Below are 19,579 nucleotides of genomic sequence, written 5' to 3' on the forward strand. Positions count from 1 at the left end.
GAGTAAACCATAAAATATGATATCAAAGCTATACTTGTATCCGGAAAGTTTGCTCAACTGAATGCATAAAAGTGAAGAGACAATCGGATTAGATAAGGGCGACTATACGTCTAATGACATTGTCTCACGATGAGCCACTCGCAAAAGCAAGACGAATTCCATAAATCTGACTAGGCATTGAGAGGTGATTATGGAAGAGAGACGAAGGAAGACTACGCCGTGTGTATATTTAGAACAAGAATCGTGCCTGTAATCCAGTTATGGCAGGTCTAACGCAGTTAACATTGGGCTACCTTCCAGCCCAACAAAAGTGCACAAATCATGAGGTGACAGACAAGAAAAAAGAGAACAAATAATGAACGTAAGTCACAAGATAAACAGAGCGTCATTTTGTCTAGACTAAGCCTTTATTTTTCACTTTTGTAGCACTGTTAGACAAAACAGCTGGCAAACGGAAATTCCCCCTTCATCCTATGAAATTGTTATTCCTCAACCTTCGAGCCCCCAGACTCCTATCGGGTGTACTCTAATGAAAATACGCTAAAAAAGCTAAACAAATGCTAATGCAAAATGCTTTTAATGTTAGCGTGTCGAATTTATTGCTTGCGCATGAGCCAATAGCCAAGCAGTTGATATTCAGTGCGGTTCTAGAGCTTCAGTTACCACAACAGTAAAGCTCAACCATACGTAGCTTTTTTTATCAGCCAAGGGCTAGTGCTATATTAACCTAACTCATCCGAGGAAGGTGCTATGTTTATGGTCCCTAACAGACTCTCTTTTGTCAGCCAAGGGCTAGTGCTATATTAACCTAACTCATCCGAGGAAGGTGCTATGTTTATGGTCCTAACAGACTCTCTTTTGAACATTTCCTTAATAAGTATGTTCTTGATTCTTCACTTACATCATATGTAGAAAATATTTAAAATTAATGAGTTAGAAGTAATTTTATTGGAGTCGCTATCAACATTTTAGCTAGGCAAGCTATGATTGGCCACCAAAATACATTCAGACCCTCAAAATGTGAGTTTTATTTCAGGCATTTCTAAGCTACTCTTTACGTACGACGAGATGCGAAGTACGGCTCGGCGAGTCACTCTTACCAGGTCTCGATGACATGAAGGACGTCAGACAAAACAGAGGGTAGTAATGATGGCAGCTATGTAATATGTATCTACAAATATTTGCCATGCATATCTATAGTGTTGGTAGTGAAAACATAGTAGAGAATCCTGTAACTTCTGTAAGCGTGTCCGTATGGTCAAGAGCCGCATGGCTTCATGAAAATTGTCTTTGATTAGTAAGTAGTTAATAAATTACCCTATCGTATTTGTATTTACATGAAAGGAAACAACCATATGCATGCGTTGAGCCAATAAAAACTATGTTAACAACACATCCTGAGCGTAGTTTCGCTTTGCAAAAACTTTTAATTTTTTCTCGCTATTTCTTCTTAGCAGTGATCAATCATGCTAGATGCATTACAGCTACGAATTTTCACTAACTTCAAATCTATGGACTTTGGGTGATTTTTATTGAACAATAGTACTACCGAGAGCGATTATTTACAATTTATATTTACAATATACAATATTTACCATTATTTACAATGTATATTAATATCAGTAATAGTAATGCCGTAAACTGTGATAATATTGCTAAATCGTCCGACTCGGACATACGCACGGTCTTTTGGAAGACTGTGAAAATGTGTTCATTCTCATTCTGCAAAGCGTTTGTGGTAGGCTATTTTTTCATGGCATCAGCTGATATAAAAATTTACGCCAATTAATTGGGTAACAAAATATTTTTTATAGATTGCGTGGTTCAAAAGTTATGCCGATTTATAACACACCTTTGTCAAATATTAAGTTTTACCGAATACGTAACTATGTCCTGGTAATGAAATTAATTTGGTAGCGAAAGAGTTAATAGAGTAGGAATTAGCTATATCAGTAGTTGGATTTTTTATGTAATATTAGGTTTATCTTTAGCATAGTTCTATATAAATTTCAGACATGAAAAAATGTTTAAAACAAATACATGCGTGCGACAAAACCCGTGTTAAAAAGAGAACGCAGGAGAAGTGATTTTACTGGAGTCGCCATCAACATTTTACCTATGCAAGCTATGATTGGCCACAAAGCAAGGTTTAGACACTCCAAATGTGAAACTGATTTATTTCATGTGTTTAGATGCAAAGACTGCCACTCATGTTGCTAATATAGAATGTTGCTGTTCACAATGAGGGCTTGCTATGCTCATGTTGTCTAAAAACTCCGGTGTCTCAAATCTTAAGCATTTTACGAGTACACGCTAGTACAAACGCACCCGAAGGGCCAGCCACTGAGACATTGTACTAACCCATTACTATGAAGAAAAAGAGTAAATAGCCAGTATGGCCAGTTTCATCAAGTTGAACCAGATTGCTTTGACCAAACATTATGTATCAATCACAAATAAGAAAGCTATGCTTTCTAAAGACACACTTTTGCCAAAAGTGAGATCAGCTGGATTTACAGTATGATGCATAGCTGTAAAAAGCAGGGTGCCGTGACAAGTGTAGGAGATAAACCTTAGCTAGGACTAACTAAAACAAGCAGGGAGCCATGACAAGTGTAGGAGATAAACCCTAGCTAGGACTAGCTAAAACAAGCAGGGAGCCATGACAAGTGTAGGAGATAAACCCTGGCTAGGACTAGCTAAAACAAGCAGGGCGCCATGACAAGTGTAGGAGATAAACCCTAGCTAGGACTAGCTAAAACAAGCAGGGCGTCATGACAAGTGTAGGAGATAAACCCTAGCTAGGACTAACTAAAACAAGCAGGGAACCATGGCAAGTGTAGGAAATAAACCCTAGCTAGGACTAGCTAAAACAAGCAGGGAGCCATGACAAGTGTAGGAGATAAACCCTGGCTAGGACTAACTAAAACAAGCAGGGAACCATGACAAGTGTAGGAGATAAACCCTAGCTAGGACTAACTAAAACAAGCAGGGAACCATGACAAGTGTAGGAGATAAACCCTAGCTAGGACTAGCTAAAACAAGCAGGGAGCCATGAAAAGAGATTTCCTTACATCCATACAGTATAAGTTGACTGGCACATACTCTACTCTTACGGCCCACAAGTATATGGCAACCTTAACCCTCGAGAACTCTATGGTAACCAAATGTTAATTTCCTAAACAACTGTCTTACCGTTAAATCTTGACGTATTGATTTGAATTGTTCACAAGTCCAACGATAGTCACTCTTTGCTTTCCATTTCTCTTTTACATTCTCAAGGGAGAGCTGTAGGACAGAAACTGGACGGACATCCGATGGAGCCGGTGCCTGCAAGATAAGGAAGCCAGTTACCAGAGCGGGTGCCTGCGACATAAGGAAGCCAGTTAACAGAGCAGGTGCCTGCAACATAAGGAAGCCAGTTAACAGAGCAGGTGCCTGCAACATAAGGAAGCCAGTTAACAGAGCAGGTGCCTGCAACATAAGGAAGCCAGTTAACAGAGCGGGTGCCTGCGACATAAGGAAGCCAGTTAACAGAGCAGGTGCCTGCAAGATGAGGAAACGAGTCAATAGAGTAGGTATCGCAAGATAGGTAAATGAATCGAATGAACGGGAGCTCACGAGATTAGAAATCAAAATGATAGGGCGGGTGTTTGCAAGATGAGAACAGCAGGTAATCGCATTTTGAAAAATAAGTCGCTGGGGCAGGCGCTTGCAAAATAAGGAAACAAGTCAACAGGGCAGGTACTCACTAAGTGAGGAAACAAGTCCATGGAGCGGAGCCCACAAGATAAAGAAAGTTGATGGGGCTGGTGCCCACATAACAAGAAAACAAACTGATGGAGCAGGTACAAGGAAACAAACAAGCCCATGGGGCATGTGCTCACATGATAAGGAACTACCCCAAGGGCCATGATATCGCTAATAAATTACTTTAGTTACATGATACCCGTTTGAATTACGTTATTTTGGTTATATGGTTCATATACCTAAATATTACCATGTCAGTAATAACAATGATATTGTTTATGTACCTAAATATTATCATGTCAGTAATTAAAATGATATTGTTTATGTACCTTTAATATTACCATCATGTCAGTAATAACTAGGAAATTGTTTATGTACCTAAATATTACCATGTCTGTAATAACAATGATAAATATTTCATGATGGTAAAATACATTTGAGTCTTATAATTAAGGTACCACTTTATTTAACTTGAATGCAAATTTTATTCATTTATTGAGTATAATTACTGTAAAACCTTTATTTGAACGCCACGGCGCTCTATTTTTAAACCCTTCTTTCATTGTGGCATTTTATTTGAGGTCACGTTCAAATAGATGGTGGCGTAGTATTTTTCAAATAGTTGGGCAGAATTTTGTAAAGATAAATTTAACCCTTTTACTGGCGAAGTGAATGTCGCCTATATTTTGCACTTTACTTTGGAAGGAGCGACCTTTTTAAATGTAAGAAATCTGCTATAATTTACCTTTTTGTCATAGCTCTCTAAACAAACATGCATTGGTAAGCTGAGAAATATCTCTACCGGTTGATTAATAAAGCTGGCAATTAATGTACGATGATCTTATAACCTGCGTTACAACTTGTTGACGCTTTGGATTTTTTTCCATTCCTAATCTGAAAACATACTTTTATTTTATGACTAAATATAAAAATGTTGCATAAAAGCTCACTGCACTAATGGATGCTTGCTACAGTTTGCAGCCAGAAGTGGCATTTTATGTCTAATAAAAAAGGAGTTATGAGCGTCGATCTATCAAAAGCCAAGTTTACATACGGCAATGATGCTATCAAATAATATGCTATAAATCTGCAATTTTTCATGTTCTATAATAATCTAGCAAATGCTACAAATATATATTCAATAACAAGTGACATACACAAACTATATTTATAATACATACAAAAGCAAAAATTAACATTAGTGAAACAAAAATATTTGCATCGTTTGCTCAGCCAATTGCGTTGTGATTGTTATTTCGTTCGGACCCTTTTCATCTCCTGGCTATTCAATACTTTCCAGTGTTTGCTGGCCTCAACTCTTCTTTGGAGCTGCTGAACTAGCCGATATTAGAGTTTAAACAATGTTTATAGCAGAGCAAAACTTTTGAGTCACTATTTACAATACTTTTCCCAAAAATAACGGAAAAATGTTAGCTCACTAAGTGTGCTGAGCACAAGATTTACCCTGAAAATATTAGTACAGATTCTATCAAAAGATGCTAAACCGTTTTTCGCATAGGTCGAAGTATCAAGACCGCTTGAAACAGAGAGCTATTATTAGCCTCATACCATTATTAATTACTTCTATAGTGTTGCCGTCAAAATTTTAAACAAGAAACCATAAAGCTTTTGGCGTTAGAAATTGGACTTCGATATGAACAGCAACCACGAAAGAATTAATTGTTATTGATGTAACCGAGTCATTATTAATACCATTTTGTGGACACTTTTCTACTGATCACTCGCTATTATGAGTTCGTAAGGAACGAAGAATGTCAGTGACGGTCAAATAGAGGTGGCGTTCAATTAAAGAGTGGTGCACTATTTTTTAACCCTTCTATTAATAGCGGTAGTCAAATAGAGGTGGTATTCACATAAAGGTGGCATTTACGGTATATCAAGATACCAGAACAATATTTTAGGAATAGTAATTAGTGCTCATTTGTGATACGGTACCAAAGGTTCAAAAGTTCATATGAGGGCGGAGCGAAAGTGGCAGCATACCTTCTAGCAGTAAAAAGATTAGAAGACTAAACACACTAAAGTTGCCCGATTTTGGTATCAAAATCGGTATCGGTGCCAATATGGGTGTTAAGTGGATTTATTGCGGCAAATCACGAACAAGATAACTAAGAAAGGAAACAAGAATGCAGAGTAATACTTCTATTTACTAGCATTACGAATAAATTTAAGCAGGCGATCCATAAAGTTATATATCTCTCTCTTTATCGGGACGATACATAGCTTGTTTGTTGGGTTGTTCTCGATTCGTTTGGTTGTGAATGTAATTTGCTTCTCTCTTATATTATATTTATTTACATATCAAACTTTGAAGTTTGTCTAAATAATTATGGTCCTACAGATCATTTGATGTACTAGTTCTTGTGAGAAAACCATTGCAGGTCTTACTATAAATTTAAAAAATGCTGTTTTTTGCAGGTGCTGCTAACGTAGTTGTTTTTGTTGACAACAACAATAAATACAAACAAATAAATACATTAATATTTATATTTTTTATAATAAGATGAACAATTATGTATGCAACATAAAATATCTGAATCGGTATTTGAATCGGATTATTTTTCAATAAGAACCGGTATATCGGATCGGTATCTGAATTGGCTGGTGAATTTAGAATCAGGACACCTCTAATACACACATTAAATATGTTATAAGTGAAATATCGCTAGCAAAATAATATTGTTTGTAATTTTTTAATCATGTCGTTATTTTATAGAGTGTTTAAAAGTATATGTTGTAAAAAACACAGCTGCTTGTAAAAACAATTTTAAATACAGTATATCAGAATATCAAAAGAATAGTCATTGGACAATACTGCTTGCATAACATTAAAAACAGACAAATTACAAATGCATGGCGTCCAAAGATTATGTAAGACATATTTTTGGACACCATGATATATTATATCAAGACATCATATATTATAACAACACAATGGCTGGATAACAAAAGACCAAGAAAGAAAACAAAATTGGTTGCCATAGGCTGCTGTATGACAACAGGGGGCTCTTTGCGTTTACGCTACAGCACTCATGCTGTTGATGCATGCTGACTTGGCTTCCGCGAGCTATAGGGAGTCTTGAGAAGCCAGCTGACTGATACCACGCCCCTCATTAAGGCAAGCGAAGATGTTGTAAGCGTGCTATTTAAAACCAGTATGTATTATCATATGCTACTGCATAATGCAAAGATGAGGGATGCATTGTTTCTTCCACGAAGATGAGTGGGTTATTTTAACAAATAATACAACCTTTAGAAATCTCGACATTACCCCCAGAGTAAAGAGACATTCCGTCTCCCACAGCTTTCTGTCGGAAGCAAAAGGGTAAAACATGGCAACAGCAATTCAATGGTCTTGCATAATTTTTAAAGAAAAGGGATGAAAGGGAAGTATTGCAGAGGCCATTGCTTACCTCCGCCCGGCCTCCCACCAATACAAACAATAAAGCGTGTTATAGTATGATTGATGGAAACACAACTTCTCGTGATGAGTTACGATTTCCCAAGTGATCAACAGCATCAATAGACCTAGTTAATGACAGTGCAGGATGAGCATAGCCTCATTGCTTAAACAATTATATCGTAGATAGACGAGACACTCCATTACACCACCGAAAACAATGTACTAAATTACAATTTAGAAAAAATCAAGTCACAAATTGTTAATTTGTGCTTTGTACATGGGACTAACACAAATGAATGATAAGGAGTGTGACACGTGCTGGCCTGTGACTTTATATAGATCAAGCTTAGACCAAGACCAAGCATATCACAACAATGAGCTAAATATAGCTGTGCGTCTATAATTATGTATAGCATGCAATGACTAGAATTTCCTATAATCAAACCCAAGCCTAATAACTCCAACAATATACGTAAGCAAAAAGGGAGAACGGAGACCAAGCTCATGTCTAGACCAAAGTGGAGAACTGACAACTGATAAATTTAACGTCACGAAGGCCAGCAACCATTTCTGTTACTTAACGCATGAAACAAAGCAGAAGACGACACTACACAATGTGTTCATGGTCTGGTTACAGCCTTCAATCCGTTACTGAATTTGCAACATATACGTGTAGAAAAGACCTTACTGAATTGGAAGCTTCAGATACTCATTGAAGCCTTTCATGTGTTAACTGTTAGGGTCAATCGATCTGGGTTTACTAATCAGTAGCATGTATGTGTTTAGTAACCTTCATGTAGCATTAGTGCACTCTAGACCATTCTAGGCTATATTGCAATTAGAGGCAGCCTGTCCACCAACGTGAATTAATAGCAATACGCTGCCAGCCGGCGATAAGGACAGGATGGTCACGACGACGGGTATCAAGGATCTTGCGAGTACTGCTTGCTAAGCTTGATTAGACAGGCCAGAGAATGAGCGCTGAGGGGACCATGGACTAGTACGATTTCATGCGGTCTGCAGAGGTCTATTAGGGGAGGTCACCATTAACGTCCTTCCAAATCAATAGCCATCAAGTAAATCATTGTCAAACAGGACAGTTTTTACTTACCTACCTCCATCAAGAGACAACAACAGCAATTATGGTTAAAGACGCCAACAGAGCTTTGAAAACTGCCAATGATGATTAAATTATTAGATTGTACATACGAATTATCATGGTGCATCATGGTATCATTATCATGGTTATCATCTCAAAGTTGAGATACAATTAATTTTTAATTGAGTGCTAAAAAAATCTTTATCACTCAAAGTGGTTTTCATATTTTCTAGTTCAACTAATGTAAAAATTATTGATAGAATTCTTTACCGCTCTATTTTAAACACGAAGAAAGAAGATGTTAAACAGCAAGCAGTGGTTTGTAGAAACATTGACTTGCATGAGAACAAATGTCAGAGTATTCGAAATAAGCATGTTTGCTAAGCTATGCTAAGTTATGCTATGGTATGCCTGTAAACATAAATTACGGAAACAAATGGGTAACGAAAATAGATTGAACATTTCCGAATCTATAGAAAAATTGTTATCCCGAGCACATGTACATGCTTATCGATATTAGAAAGCACTGATACTACATACAGCTGATACAACTACTTGAACATATAGCACAAGATATTAGAGCAAAAAGAACTTGATGAATTGTAAAGCTGGCCCTTTGCATCTACGATAAAATAAAGCTGTCATCTGAATAACGTCCACGAGTTAGCTCCTGTCCGCGAGTTAGCTTAGCGGAGAAGAGGTACAATTAATTACTGATACTAGTGTGAACTTGTGTCATGTACTTACACTGGTAAGCCTCAGGTACTCTTTCTCAACATTTTTGCAGGCACCTACTATCTTCCGGTTTTCATCCCACATCATATCATCATTGTCTTCATCCTTAGCAACACACATTAAAAGATAGTATGCCTAAATAACATGCCTTACCATGTAAGCACATCCTGTATGCTTACTGTACTAGCTAGGCATACCATGTAGGCATACCAAGCCCACCTGCCTTCTTAGTACTAATACAATGTACACCCGTGTAGCATGCCTGCATGGAATGTCCGGACACATGTAGTACACCTACATATATAGAGTAGAATATATACCTATAATATATAATTATATACAGTCAAACATGGATAACTCGGCCACGGATATTTTGAACACATTGTTAACTCGAACGGATTCTTTGGTCCGTTCCTACGCAATGATAAATTGCTTTAGATAACTCGAACTTAACACGGTTAACTCAAACAGTTTAATGCCGAAGGAACAAACTTTGGTTTGTTTTAATCCGAAGGAATTTACATTAATCGCGGAGCTACGACTACTCCGCCTTCCTAGCGAGTAAAGCGCTCCCTATAGGTATATAGTGTACATATATTTCCCCTGTACCATATAATGGAACCGATTAGGAGAGCGTATAAAACCTGATTAATGGGGTCGCTAACACGTCAGCTAAGTTACGGCCAAACTAAAACGTTAAAAAGTATTAGCGATAAAAATTTAATAAAGATCGACACAACATGCAAAATGCATATTGTAAGAGTGATTATATGTGGATATATAAGGATAACACACCTTTTCACAGACTACACTCGATAGGTTTTTTAAATGAAACAACTACTCAGATGTGAAGCATGCGTTTTTGGATTGGTCGTAAATGTGTACTCGTGTGAAGTTTTAAAAATTATCCGAAAATTTAGATATTTTTCTGTCAGCTAAGATTTGTTTGTAGTTTTAGGTGATGTGACTGCCAAGATGTTTTAAGATTAAAATTGGCAAAATTGGTTCCTGTTAAAACGCTCAGAAGAAAAAGATACATTTTTTTTCTGAGTGTTCCGACGACGATCAAGTTTTGCCAATTTTAATCTGAAAACCTCATGGCAGTACATCACCTAAAACAACAAACAAATCTTAAGTAATAGAAAAACATCTTTACTTCCTGATAAATACTTTTGAAACTTTACATGAGGGGCCCTATAACTTGTAACAAGCAATCTATGATTTTGCTTTATACATAGTTTGTATATGTACATGTATCTTCTGTTAAATGCATGCACTTGTGACAGTGCTCTGATAACTTGAACGCTCTGATAACTCAAACACTTTCGCTCGGTCCCGTGAAGTTTGAGTTATCCATGTTTGACTGTACCTATATAATGTAATATAGGTATATTATTATATACTCCTATAATATATACCTCCTATAACGTAAATTCCACATAACGTAAAGAATTTATGTAGTTTTTGCTTCGTAATATGTAAAAGATTCCATGCAACGTAACAAGTTAGTGCAAGTTCTTGAATTCGATTTAAGTACATGTAACAAGAATCTTGTAGTTAGTCTTAACAATATCATTTTCTCTCTGTCACACTGGGAAGAGAAAATGATGTATAAAGTTCTCTGTAATCTATACTGGTACCCTGCAGTATAAAGTTATCTCTGTAACCTATACTAGTACCCTGCAGTATAAAGTTATCTCTGTAATCTATACTAGTACCCTGCAGTATAAAGTTATCTCTGTAATCTATACTGGTACCCTGCTGTATAAAGTTATCTCTGTAACCTATACTAGTATCCTGCAGTATAAAGTTATCTCTGTAACCTATACTAGTACCCTGCAGTATAAAGTTATCTCTGTAATCTATACTGGTACCCTGCTGTATAAAGTTATCTCTGTAACCTATACTAGTACCCTGCAGTATAAAGTTATCTCTGTAATCTATACTAGTACCCCGCAGTATAAAGTTATCTCTGTAATCTATACTGGTACCCTGCAGTATAAAGTTATCTCTGTAATCTCTACTAGTACCCTACAGCCTAGTTCCACACGAGAGATCATCAGGTGGGTCCATCATGTACAAAGAATAAGCAGCTGCACAATTATTCAGAAATACTTAAAGGTGATCAAATGTTGCAGATGGTGGAGTGTCGGTCTACCAAGTTAAACTTGACAAGTTTGAGCCTCGTCGAAAGCTATCCTGACGCAATGGATTATTACCTATTAACGGATTATTAAATATTAACGTCATAGGAGTGTCTACTGTAGTATGATTACATATTTTGTCTACATGCAAGTAATATGACTACAAAGTATACCTACTCATGCATAATACTCCCAACAGCAGAACTTAATTTTGCAAATATATTTAATTAGCTCATCAACTGCATTGAAAAAACAAATATAGCACATTAAACTAAAAAATGGGTGAGATTGCATGCGATTATGGCCAAAAGTGAGACCGTGTACAGATGGCCCCCCAACTTACGAACGAGATACATTCCAAACGGATGAACGTTAAGCGGATTTGTTCATATGTCGTCTCAGTGCCTTATTTTGTACAGAACGTATGTTTAGGAATGTATAAGTATGTTTAAGGCTTGTATACGTAACCTATATTGGTTTGTACTGCATTTAAAGAACAATTCTTCAAAGAAGTTTCTCCATGTCTTCCAAACTTTCCCTCTTTTCTTGCTAATGCTCGTGGATTGCATCGGCAATGCACCTTTTACATGCTCTATGATATGGTCTTTCTGTTTGTAAATTGTACCGACAGTCAAACAATTCATGTTATACGCGGGTGCAACACTCACCATCTTTTCATCAGCATCAAACTTCTTTATTATTGTCACTTTCGTTTCAAATAAAATGACTTGCCTCTTTTTACACTTTCACTGTCACCTTTGTATCTACCATTTTTCTTTACAAACAATTTTTGACATACGCACAACACCATTCGTATCTACTGTTCTTTGTAGCGCCAATGTTTGTAAGTAAGGTAGAATCTGTATTGTGTTATCTATAAATGAATAGGTTATTAAACGGATTGAAGAACAATAGCATTATTTATGAAAATGGCAATAGGCAATTTTTTAGCCACTAGGGTCTCTCGAATATGGATCTGATAATTCAATTATTAACTTGGAGAACAGCGCCGGCATCTACAGAAAATTAGCCGAGCAATTCAAGCAGTTAGCGCATTAAAAATGGTTTAAGCATTATGTAACACGACCAGTCCGAGGCTTGTCACGAAAGCAGGGAAAGAGCGACAGTTGAGAGGAATACAGTTGATGAGGAATATATATATATATATGAGATGTATAGAGGTATAGGATTGATATTGGTATTGGACAATAATAATCAGGGGGCCATTGTTGCTAATTGCTTAAAGCTACCGCTAATTGTTCCACGAAAGCTAAGAGCTATGAGCTCAAACAAATCAGCCAGGCAATAGCGAACAGCCATGCAATATCTACCCTCTACCCTGGGCAATCAAACTATTTACCAAGAAAACAACTATTCAGGGAGCGCTGCTCATGCCTTACATAACAAAACATGACGGTCAGGATTTTATCTCGCCTGCTAGATGAGCAGCGTGCAAAGCAAAACCAGAGGTGACTGATGACCCAATTCATGGCGTCCGAACTATAGCGTACTCAAATCTTCAGTTTCTTTTCCATGCTAATGAGGTTCAAAGGCTACTAATATGGTTCAAAGGCTATATAAATATGAAACCTTTCAAACATTAAGACACCATTACAAAATGATTTGACAAAAAACCCAGAGATGAATCGGAAAATATTGTTGAGAATTGTCAGAAGCAAGTGCTGTGCAGAACGCACGCCTGCAGAGTAGACAGAGTAGACAGGGAGGACTAGGTGAGTACTCACTGCATAAGTGTTGATAGTGAGTTGAAGGGGCTCAGCCCTTGCCTGAAGTTGGTCGCCAAATCTAGCCATTCTTTTTTCTATGTTCAGTCGCTCTCGAGCCGTTGGTTTAGCTTTGGTCCATCTAATAGCAAGAAACAGTCAAAGTTTGTACCATAAGACACCCTCATAGTCTAAATTTAACCCTTTTGCAATATCTTACCAATTCAATATGTGTATTCAGGTAAAAAGAGGAGCAAGCAGGAACATAACAGGAGTGGGGGAGTGTGTGGGGAGTGTGTGTGGGCAAACAAAATTAATGAGACATGTAAAATGAACAAGTTAAGCAACCAATTATGTATTAATAATGTATGAATAAAGACTTGCATCAAGCTGTAAATTACATTTGTCAATCACTGCTAATGTTTGCTTGGGGACAATTTTGTGGTGCAAACAACTCCAATTTAAAACGGTGAGTAATAAATTAGCTGAACACGATGACAAGCCACCTGTATTAAACAGCGATATAAATAAGACTAAAATATATACTTAAGCATATGCTATACCCCAGGATATGCTATACAATCTACTGCAGCATAAGCTACATGGTATATTATGGAATACAATATACCGTATAATAATATGTATGAGATAGGGCATGAAGCATGCTATAGAATCCACTATACAGCAATACTACATAACACTGCGTAAAGTGGAATACTATAGTGTACGCTATACAGTTTACTCTAGAATACACTATATGGTATACTATATAGTACACTATATGGTATACTATATGGTATGCTATACGGTATACTATATGGTATACTATATGGTATACTATACGGTATACTATACGGTATACTATATGGTATACTATATGGTATGCTATACAGTATACTATATGGTATACTACATGGTATGCTATATGGTATACTATATGGTATGCTATATGGTATACTATATGGTATGCTATATGGTATGCTATATGGTATACTATATGGTATACTATATGGTATGCTATACGGTATACTATATGGTATGCTATATGGTATGCTATATGGTATGCTATATGGTATACTATACGGTATACTATACGGTATACTATATGGTATACTATATGGTATACTATATGGTATGCTATACAGTAAACTATATGGTATACTATATGGTATGCTATACGGTATACTATATGGTATACTATACGGTATACTATACGGTATACTATATGGTATACTATATGGTATGCTATATGGTATACTTTTTATGCTGTTTAACTCCGAGTCGTTTAGCCACATCTGTTCCCTTTCCTGGCTTCTTGCTTGTCTGCTTGTTCTTTTTCCACACCTTCTTGCTGACTTTACTGTGCAGAGGAATGAAATCCGACTCGGATGATGACGAGGTCACACTTGAACTACTAAAAATCAAAGGCAACCGAAAAGGTGAGACTCGGCGAATAAATCATCGACTAGAGAAATTAATCGGTTCTTAGGAGAGTGATGAGAGCAAAAGAGAGCACCTTGTAGAGTCCGAGCGAGCTTTCGAGTGACGTGGACTGGCCTTCCGATGTCTGTCATGGTGCCTTTCCCTTGACCTTTCTCTTGACCGCGATCTCGATCTGCTAGACTTGTTATACCTGGGTGAGAAAAAACCAATCCTGACAGCAAGTCGGGAACTAATGGCTTACCACAACTTGATAGTGATATACGAATGAACATTTGAAAGTATTTTATTTTTTAAGTTACTTGTAGGATATCATAAAGCAGTCACAGCAACACTGCTCTCATATTGCTTAAATCAGCAAACAAATAAATATTCAGTATAAAATTACTTTAAAAGTTTTATTTATTTACAAAGGAACTATCAAATAAACTTGTAATAAAGTTTTATTTATTTACAAAGGAACTATCAAATAAACTTGTAATAAAGTTTTATTTATTTACAAAGGAACTATCAAATAAACTTGTAATAAAGTTTTATTTATTTACAAAGGAACTATCAAATAAACTTGTAATAAAGTTTTATTTATTTACAAAGGAACTATCAAATAAACTTGTAATAAAGTTTTATTTATTTACAAAGGAACTATCAAATAAACTTGTAATAAAGTTTTATTTATTTACAAAGGAACTATCAAATAAACATGTAATAAAGTTTTATTTATTTACAAAGGAACTATCAAATAAACATGTAATAAAGTTTTATTTATTTACAAAGGAACTATCAAATAAACATGTAATAAAGTTTTATTTATTTACAAAGGAACTATCAAATAAACTTGTAATAAAGTTTTATTTATTTACAAAGGAACTATCAAATAAACATGTAATAAAGTTTTATTTATTCACAAAGGAACTATCAAATAAACTTGTAATAAAGTTTTATTTATTTACAAAGGAACTATCAAATAAACATGTAATAAAGTTTTATTTATTTACAAAGGAACTATCAAATAAACTTGTAATAAAGTTTTATTTATTTACAAAGGAACTATCAAATAAACTTGTAATAAAGTTTTATTTATTTACAAAGGAACTATCAAATAAACATGTAATAAAGTTTTATTTATTCACAAAGGAACTATCAAATAAACTTGTAATAAAGTTTTATTTATTTACAAAGGAACTATCAAATAAACTTGTAATAAAGTTTTATTTATTTACAAAGGAACTATCAAATAAACATGTAATAAAGTTTTATTTATTTACAAAGGAACTATCAAATAAACTTGTAATAAAGTTTTATTTATTTACAAAGGAACTATCAAATAAACTTGTAATACAGTAAAACTTCCTAAACATAAATCTAGAAATGTATCGATCAAATTTGTCCAAAAATGCACCGAAATTTGCTGCATTACTAAACACGGATGTATAACACTGCTTATCAATGTTATACAATTAATAGAGGTAGCTAGTAAGTTTTGTAAATCATTATATACAGATGGTTTAAGTGTTATGGATAGGACAACTCCTTTGCAGATTCCTCTTCAAGTAAAATTTAAGCTTTATCTATGTATATTTCTCAAAGATTGTGTGTGGATATGTGTCGCTCCGGCTAGAGCGCACGCAGTTTGTGTGTAGATATGTGCCGCTCCGGCTATAGCGCAAGCAGTTTGTGTGTAGATATGTGTCGCTCCGGCTAGAGCGCACGCAGTTTGTGTGTGGATATGTGTCACTCCGGCTATAGCGCACGCAGTTTGTGTGTGGATATGTGCCGCTCCGGCTATAGCGCAAGCAGTTTGTGTGTGGATATGTGTCGCTCCGGCTATAGCGCAAGCAGTTTGTGTGTGGATATGTGTCGCTCCGGCTATAGCGCACGCAGTTTGTGTGTAGATATGTGCCGCTCCGGCTATAGCGCAAGCAGTTTGTGTGTGGATATGTGTCGCTCCGGCTATAGCGCAAGCAGTTTGTGTGTGGATATGTGTCGCTCCGGCTATAGCGCAAGCAGTTTGTGTGTGGATATGTGTCGCTCCGGCTATAGCGCAAGCAGTTTGTGTGTGGATATGTGTCGCTCCGGCTATAGCGCAAGCAGTTTCTGTGTGGATATGTGTCGCTCCGGCTATAGCGCACGCTGATTATTTTACCAATGCGCTCACACGTTGCGACACCCCTGTTAAGAAATATTTTTTGTAAGGTTCAATTACTATATCTGGGGTCAAGGCCAATTCTTCTCATGCAGACAATTATATTGTCTCCTATTGTCATATTCAAGATTTTTATTTTGTTTTCTCAGTTCGTATTAATTGTATCATTACCGAATCATCTTTCATTGTAATCGTAACAAAACCGATTTAATTTAACTATTACTTGCTAGTTATTTCACCTTTACATCTAAACCTTTTTATAGTTGTTTTATTTTCTTTAATTCACTGGAACTGCACAAAACATTTTCCTCATGATATGAAGTTTAAAAGTTGTTTGACAAAGTTTGAAAACCTTTACAGTTGTTTTTATTTTCTCTATTAATTTATTTCAACTACACAAAACACTTTTCTCATGATACATAGTTTGAAAGTTAGAATGGTAAATGTTGTTACATGTTAAATACAAATAAATTTTCTGTCCAGACTTTTTTATTACCCAAACAACGCCGAGTTGTACAGCTAGTGCACATCTATTTAGCAGTCATTTGACTGAGATCTAGACAGTGGACCCTTGCCATGTGACTTCAATTCATTCCACTGTTGGCATCGTAAGGCAAAAATACCCCATTGAGTGGTATAGAAAACCATAATAATTATCTAATGCAAACACCCCCTGGTAAATATCATCAAAACTCTATACACCTACTGTACGTATTAAAAACCAGTACCAAAATCATATGTTAAACCTAGTTACTATAAGTAGCGTAGAAGTTCTTACCTTCGAGACAGACGCATAGCATAAATGTTGAATATAACTTGAAGAAATTTAGTTTACTAAATACATACTTGAAGCTAAGTTTTGGTATGTATTTAGCTAAACTAAACTTCAACTTTGTCATCAGCAAAATTTTACTATCTGTATGTTTCCAGTTTCATTTTCACTATAACTTATAACGAATAATGCTGAACTGAGAGAGAGCAAGCATCGTATCTCTTTCAGGTGTTGTGGGAGAGATTTCGGCGAATAGCATATTGGCATCTTCGTTATTTTCAAAGATTCAACTTTTGTTTGCAGCTCTTTCATGGTATGAGAATGTCTTCGTAACGGCCTGCATGTTTTACGGTGAATAAAACTTATATTCTAACAATACTTTTAACACTCAAGCCTATTGTTGGTCTTTACTTTTTATGAATCTAGCAAGATGCTGCCAAATACAATTGAGGCGTATAACAATAAAAATTTCAAAGTTGAATATTTAGAAAAAGCAATACTTTGCGCTTAAAAACGTTTGGCAGTGGGGCAAAACGGTATAATGTTAAACTTTAAAGATAACATTGTTAGCTGGAAAATGAAAGTCACACGCGAATACCTGGAATTACGAGGGCTAGTCTCCTGCGATTCACTGAATCTGCCACCGCGCCCTCTTCTTCCTCTTCCTCTATTTGGGCTATGCCCATAGTTTGACATTGGCATGCCAGAAGATGTCTTGGCTAAAGCTCCTAGCCTGCTGTTTATATCCGAGACCGATCTGCAAGTGCCACAAGCAATATCTTGAGCTTATGTGTGAGGACTTGCTGACTATATACTAGGCAATTCCAACCATCTTCATTATCAACAACTATGCTGTTTACATTAGTGAAATAATAATCTATTTAAAGGTAAACTTTTGACAAAAGTGATAACAAGTGCAGTAATATTACTAACATATATAAAAAATAATTTTTAATAATTTGGAGTATTTGTTCAACTTGCTATATCTTACATTCAAATATTTATACAGCTAACTGTAATACCATTTAAAATGTTAAAGGTTAACTAACTGACAGCACAAATTTTATTACATTAATAAAAGTGAATAGCATCACAGATTGAAGTAACACAATATGATTGTGCAATTTTGACCAAATACCAGGTTTTGTCAACGTTTTGCAATTTGTTAAAATGGACAGAAGGCCTAGTGATCTTTGCAAAATAGTGACCGGAACAGCTGCAACACTATATAATTACAAATAAATCACTGTTTTCAACTAAATAATTAAAAAATTATCAGTTTAGAATTCTTATTCACGAAAGTGGTGTATGCGTTGACAGATTTTAAAAAGACTATTTCCAATAATAGCTAATTTTTCCGGACTAATCTGTTCGAAGGGAGAATTTATTGCTGGCACTCTCCACAAGATGCAAACATGGGTCAATTGGTGTAATTCTATAGCCCTTGCTCCACAAGATGTACACATAAGCCAATTAGGGTAAGTCTATAGCCCCTGCTCCGCAAGATGTAAGCATAAGCCAATTGGTATAATTCTATAGCCGCTGCTCCACAAGATGTAAACATAACCAATTAGTGTAATTCTATAGCCCCTGCTCCACAAGATGTAAACATAAGCCAATTAGTGTAATTCTATAGCCCCTGCTCCACAAGATGTAAACATAAGCCAATTGGTGTTAATCTATAGCCCCTGCTCCACAAGATGTAAACATAAGCCAATTGGTGTAACTCTATAGCCCCTGCTCCACAATATGTAAACATAAGCCAATTGGTGTTAATCTATAGCCCCTGCTCCACAAGATGTAAACATAAGCCAATTGGTGTAACTCTATAGCCCCTGCTCCACAAGATGTAAACATAAGCTAATTGGTGTAATTCTACAGCCCCTGCTAAAAAGTTGATGTGGGATGTATCAATACTGTGCAGGCTTTTTCAAGATTTGTGGAACCAGCTTCGACCTTGCGTTATGATTTTCTGCCATGTTGGGTAAAGCGGCGACTAGATGAGGAGATAACTTTAAAGATGGTTAGCTCATCTTTGTTAGTTTCCTGAATAATAGTCAAGGAAACAAAACAGAGATACGATTTCAGTTGGAGTCGTTGTGATATTTTCCGTTTTACTTGTTTTGCAAATAAAAATTATTTTCAAGAAAACGTAACTGCCACTCTGAATATGGACGGGGAAGATGTTTTAGGTCGTTTATATTCTGATGGCAGTAATTTTGAGGCCGACTAGATTGATGATGATTACTTAGAAAACTCTCATGAATCAGACGATCAAGAATGTAAATAAAATTATTTAGCTTTTTATTTTTGCGACTTTCCCAGCAATTGCGTAGTATTGGCAACAA

General features: G+C 36.0%; 1 protein-coding gene across 2 annotated transcripts in view; it reads right to left on the reverse strand.

Annotated features, from left to right (window-relative positions):
- Nucleotides 1-19,579, reverse strand: part of LOC137389865 (leukocyte receptor cluster member 8-like) — a 61,021-nt gene that overhangs the window by 17,604 nt on the left and 23,838 nt on the right. For both annotated transcript variants that reach the window (XM_068076013.1, XM_068076012.1), the window contains exons 7-12: nucleotides 17,830-17,988; nucleotides 14,393-14,509; nucleotides 14,135-14,290; nucleotides 12,898-13,018; nucleotides 9,021-9,113; nucleotides 3,196-3,330 (exon numbers count right to left, since the gene is read on the reverse strand). In XM_068076013.1, the coding sequence (XP_067932114.1) occupies nucleotides 3,196-3,330; nucleotides 9,021-9,113; nucleotides 12,898-13,018; nucleotides 14,135-14,290; nucleotides 14,393-14,509; nucleotides 17,830-17,988 (781 nt within the window). The remainder of the gene's footprint in view (nucleotides 1-3,195; nucleotides 3,331-9,020; nucleotides 9,114-12,897; nucleotides 13,019-14,134; nucleotides 14,291-14,392; nucleotides 14,510-17,829; nucleotides 17,989-19,579) is intronic.

The sequence above is a fragment of the Watersipora subatra genome, chromosome 3, assembly GCF_963576615.1.
Source record: "Watersipora subatra chromosome 3, tzWatSuba1.1, whole genome shotgun sequence".
Classification (NCBI taxonomy): domain Eukaryota; kingdom Metazoa; phylum Bryozoa; class Gymnolaemata; order Cheilostomatida; family Watersiporidae; genus Watersipora; species Watersipora subatra.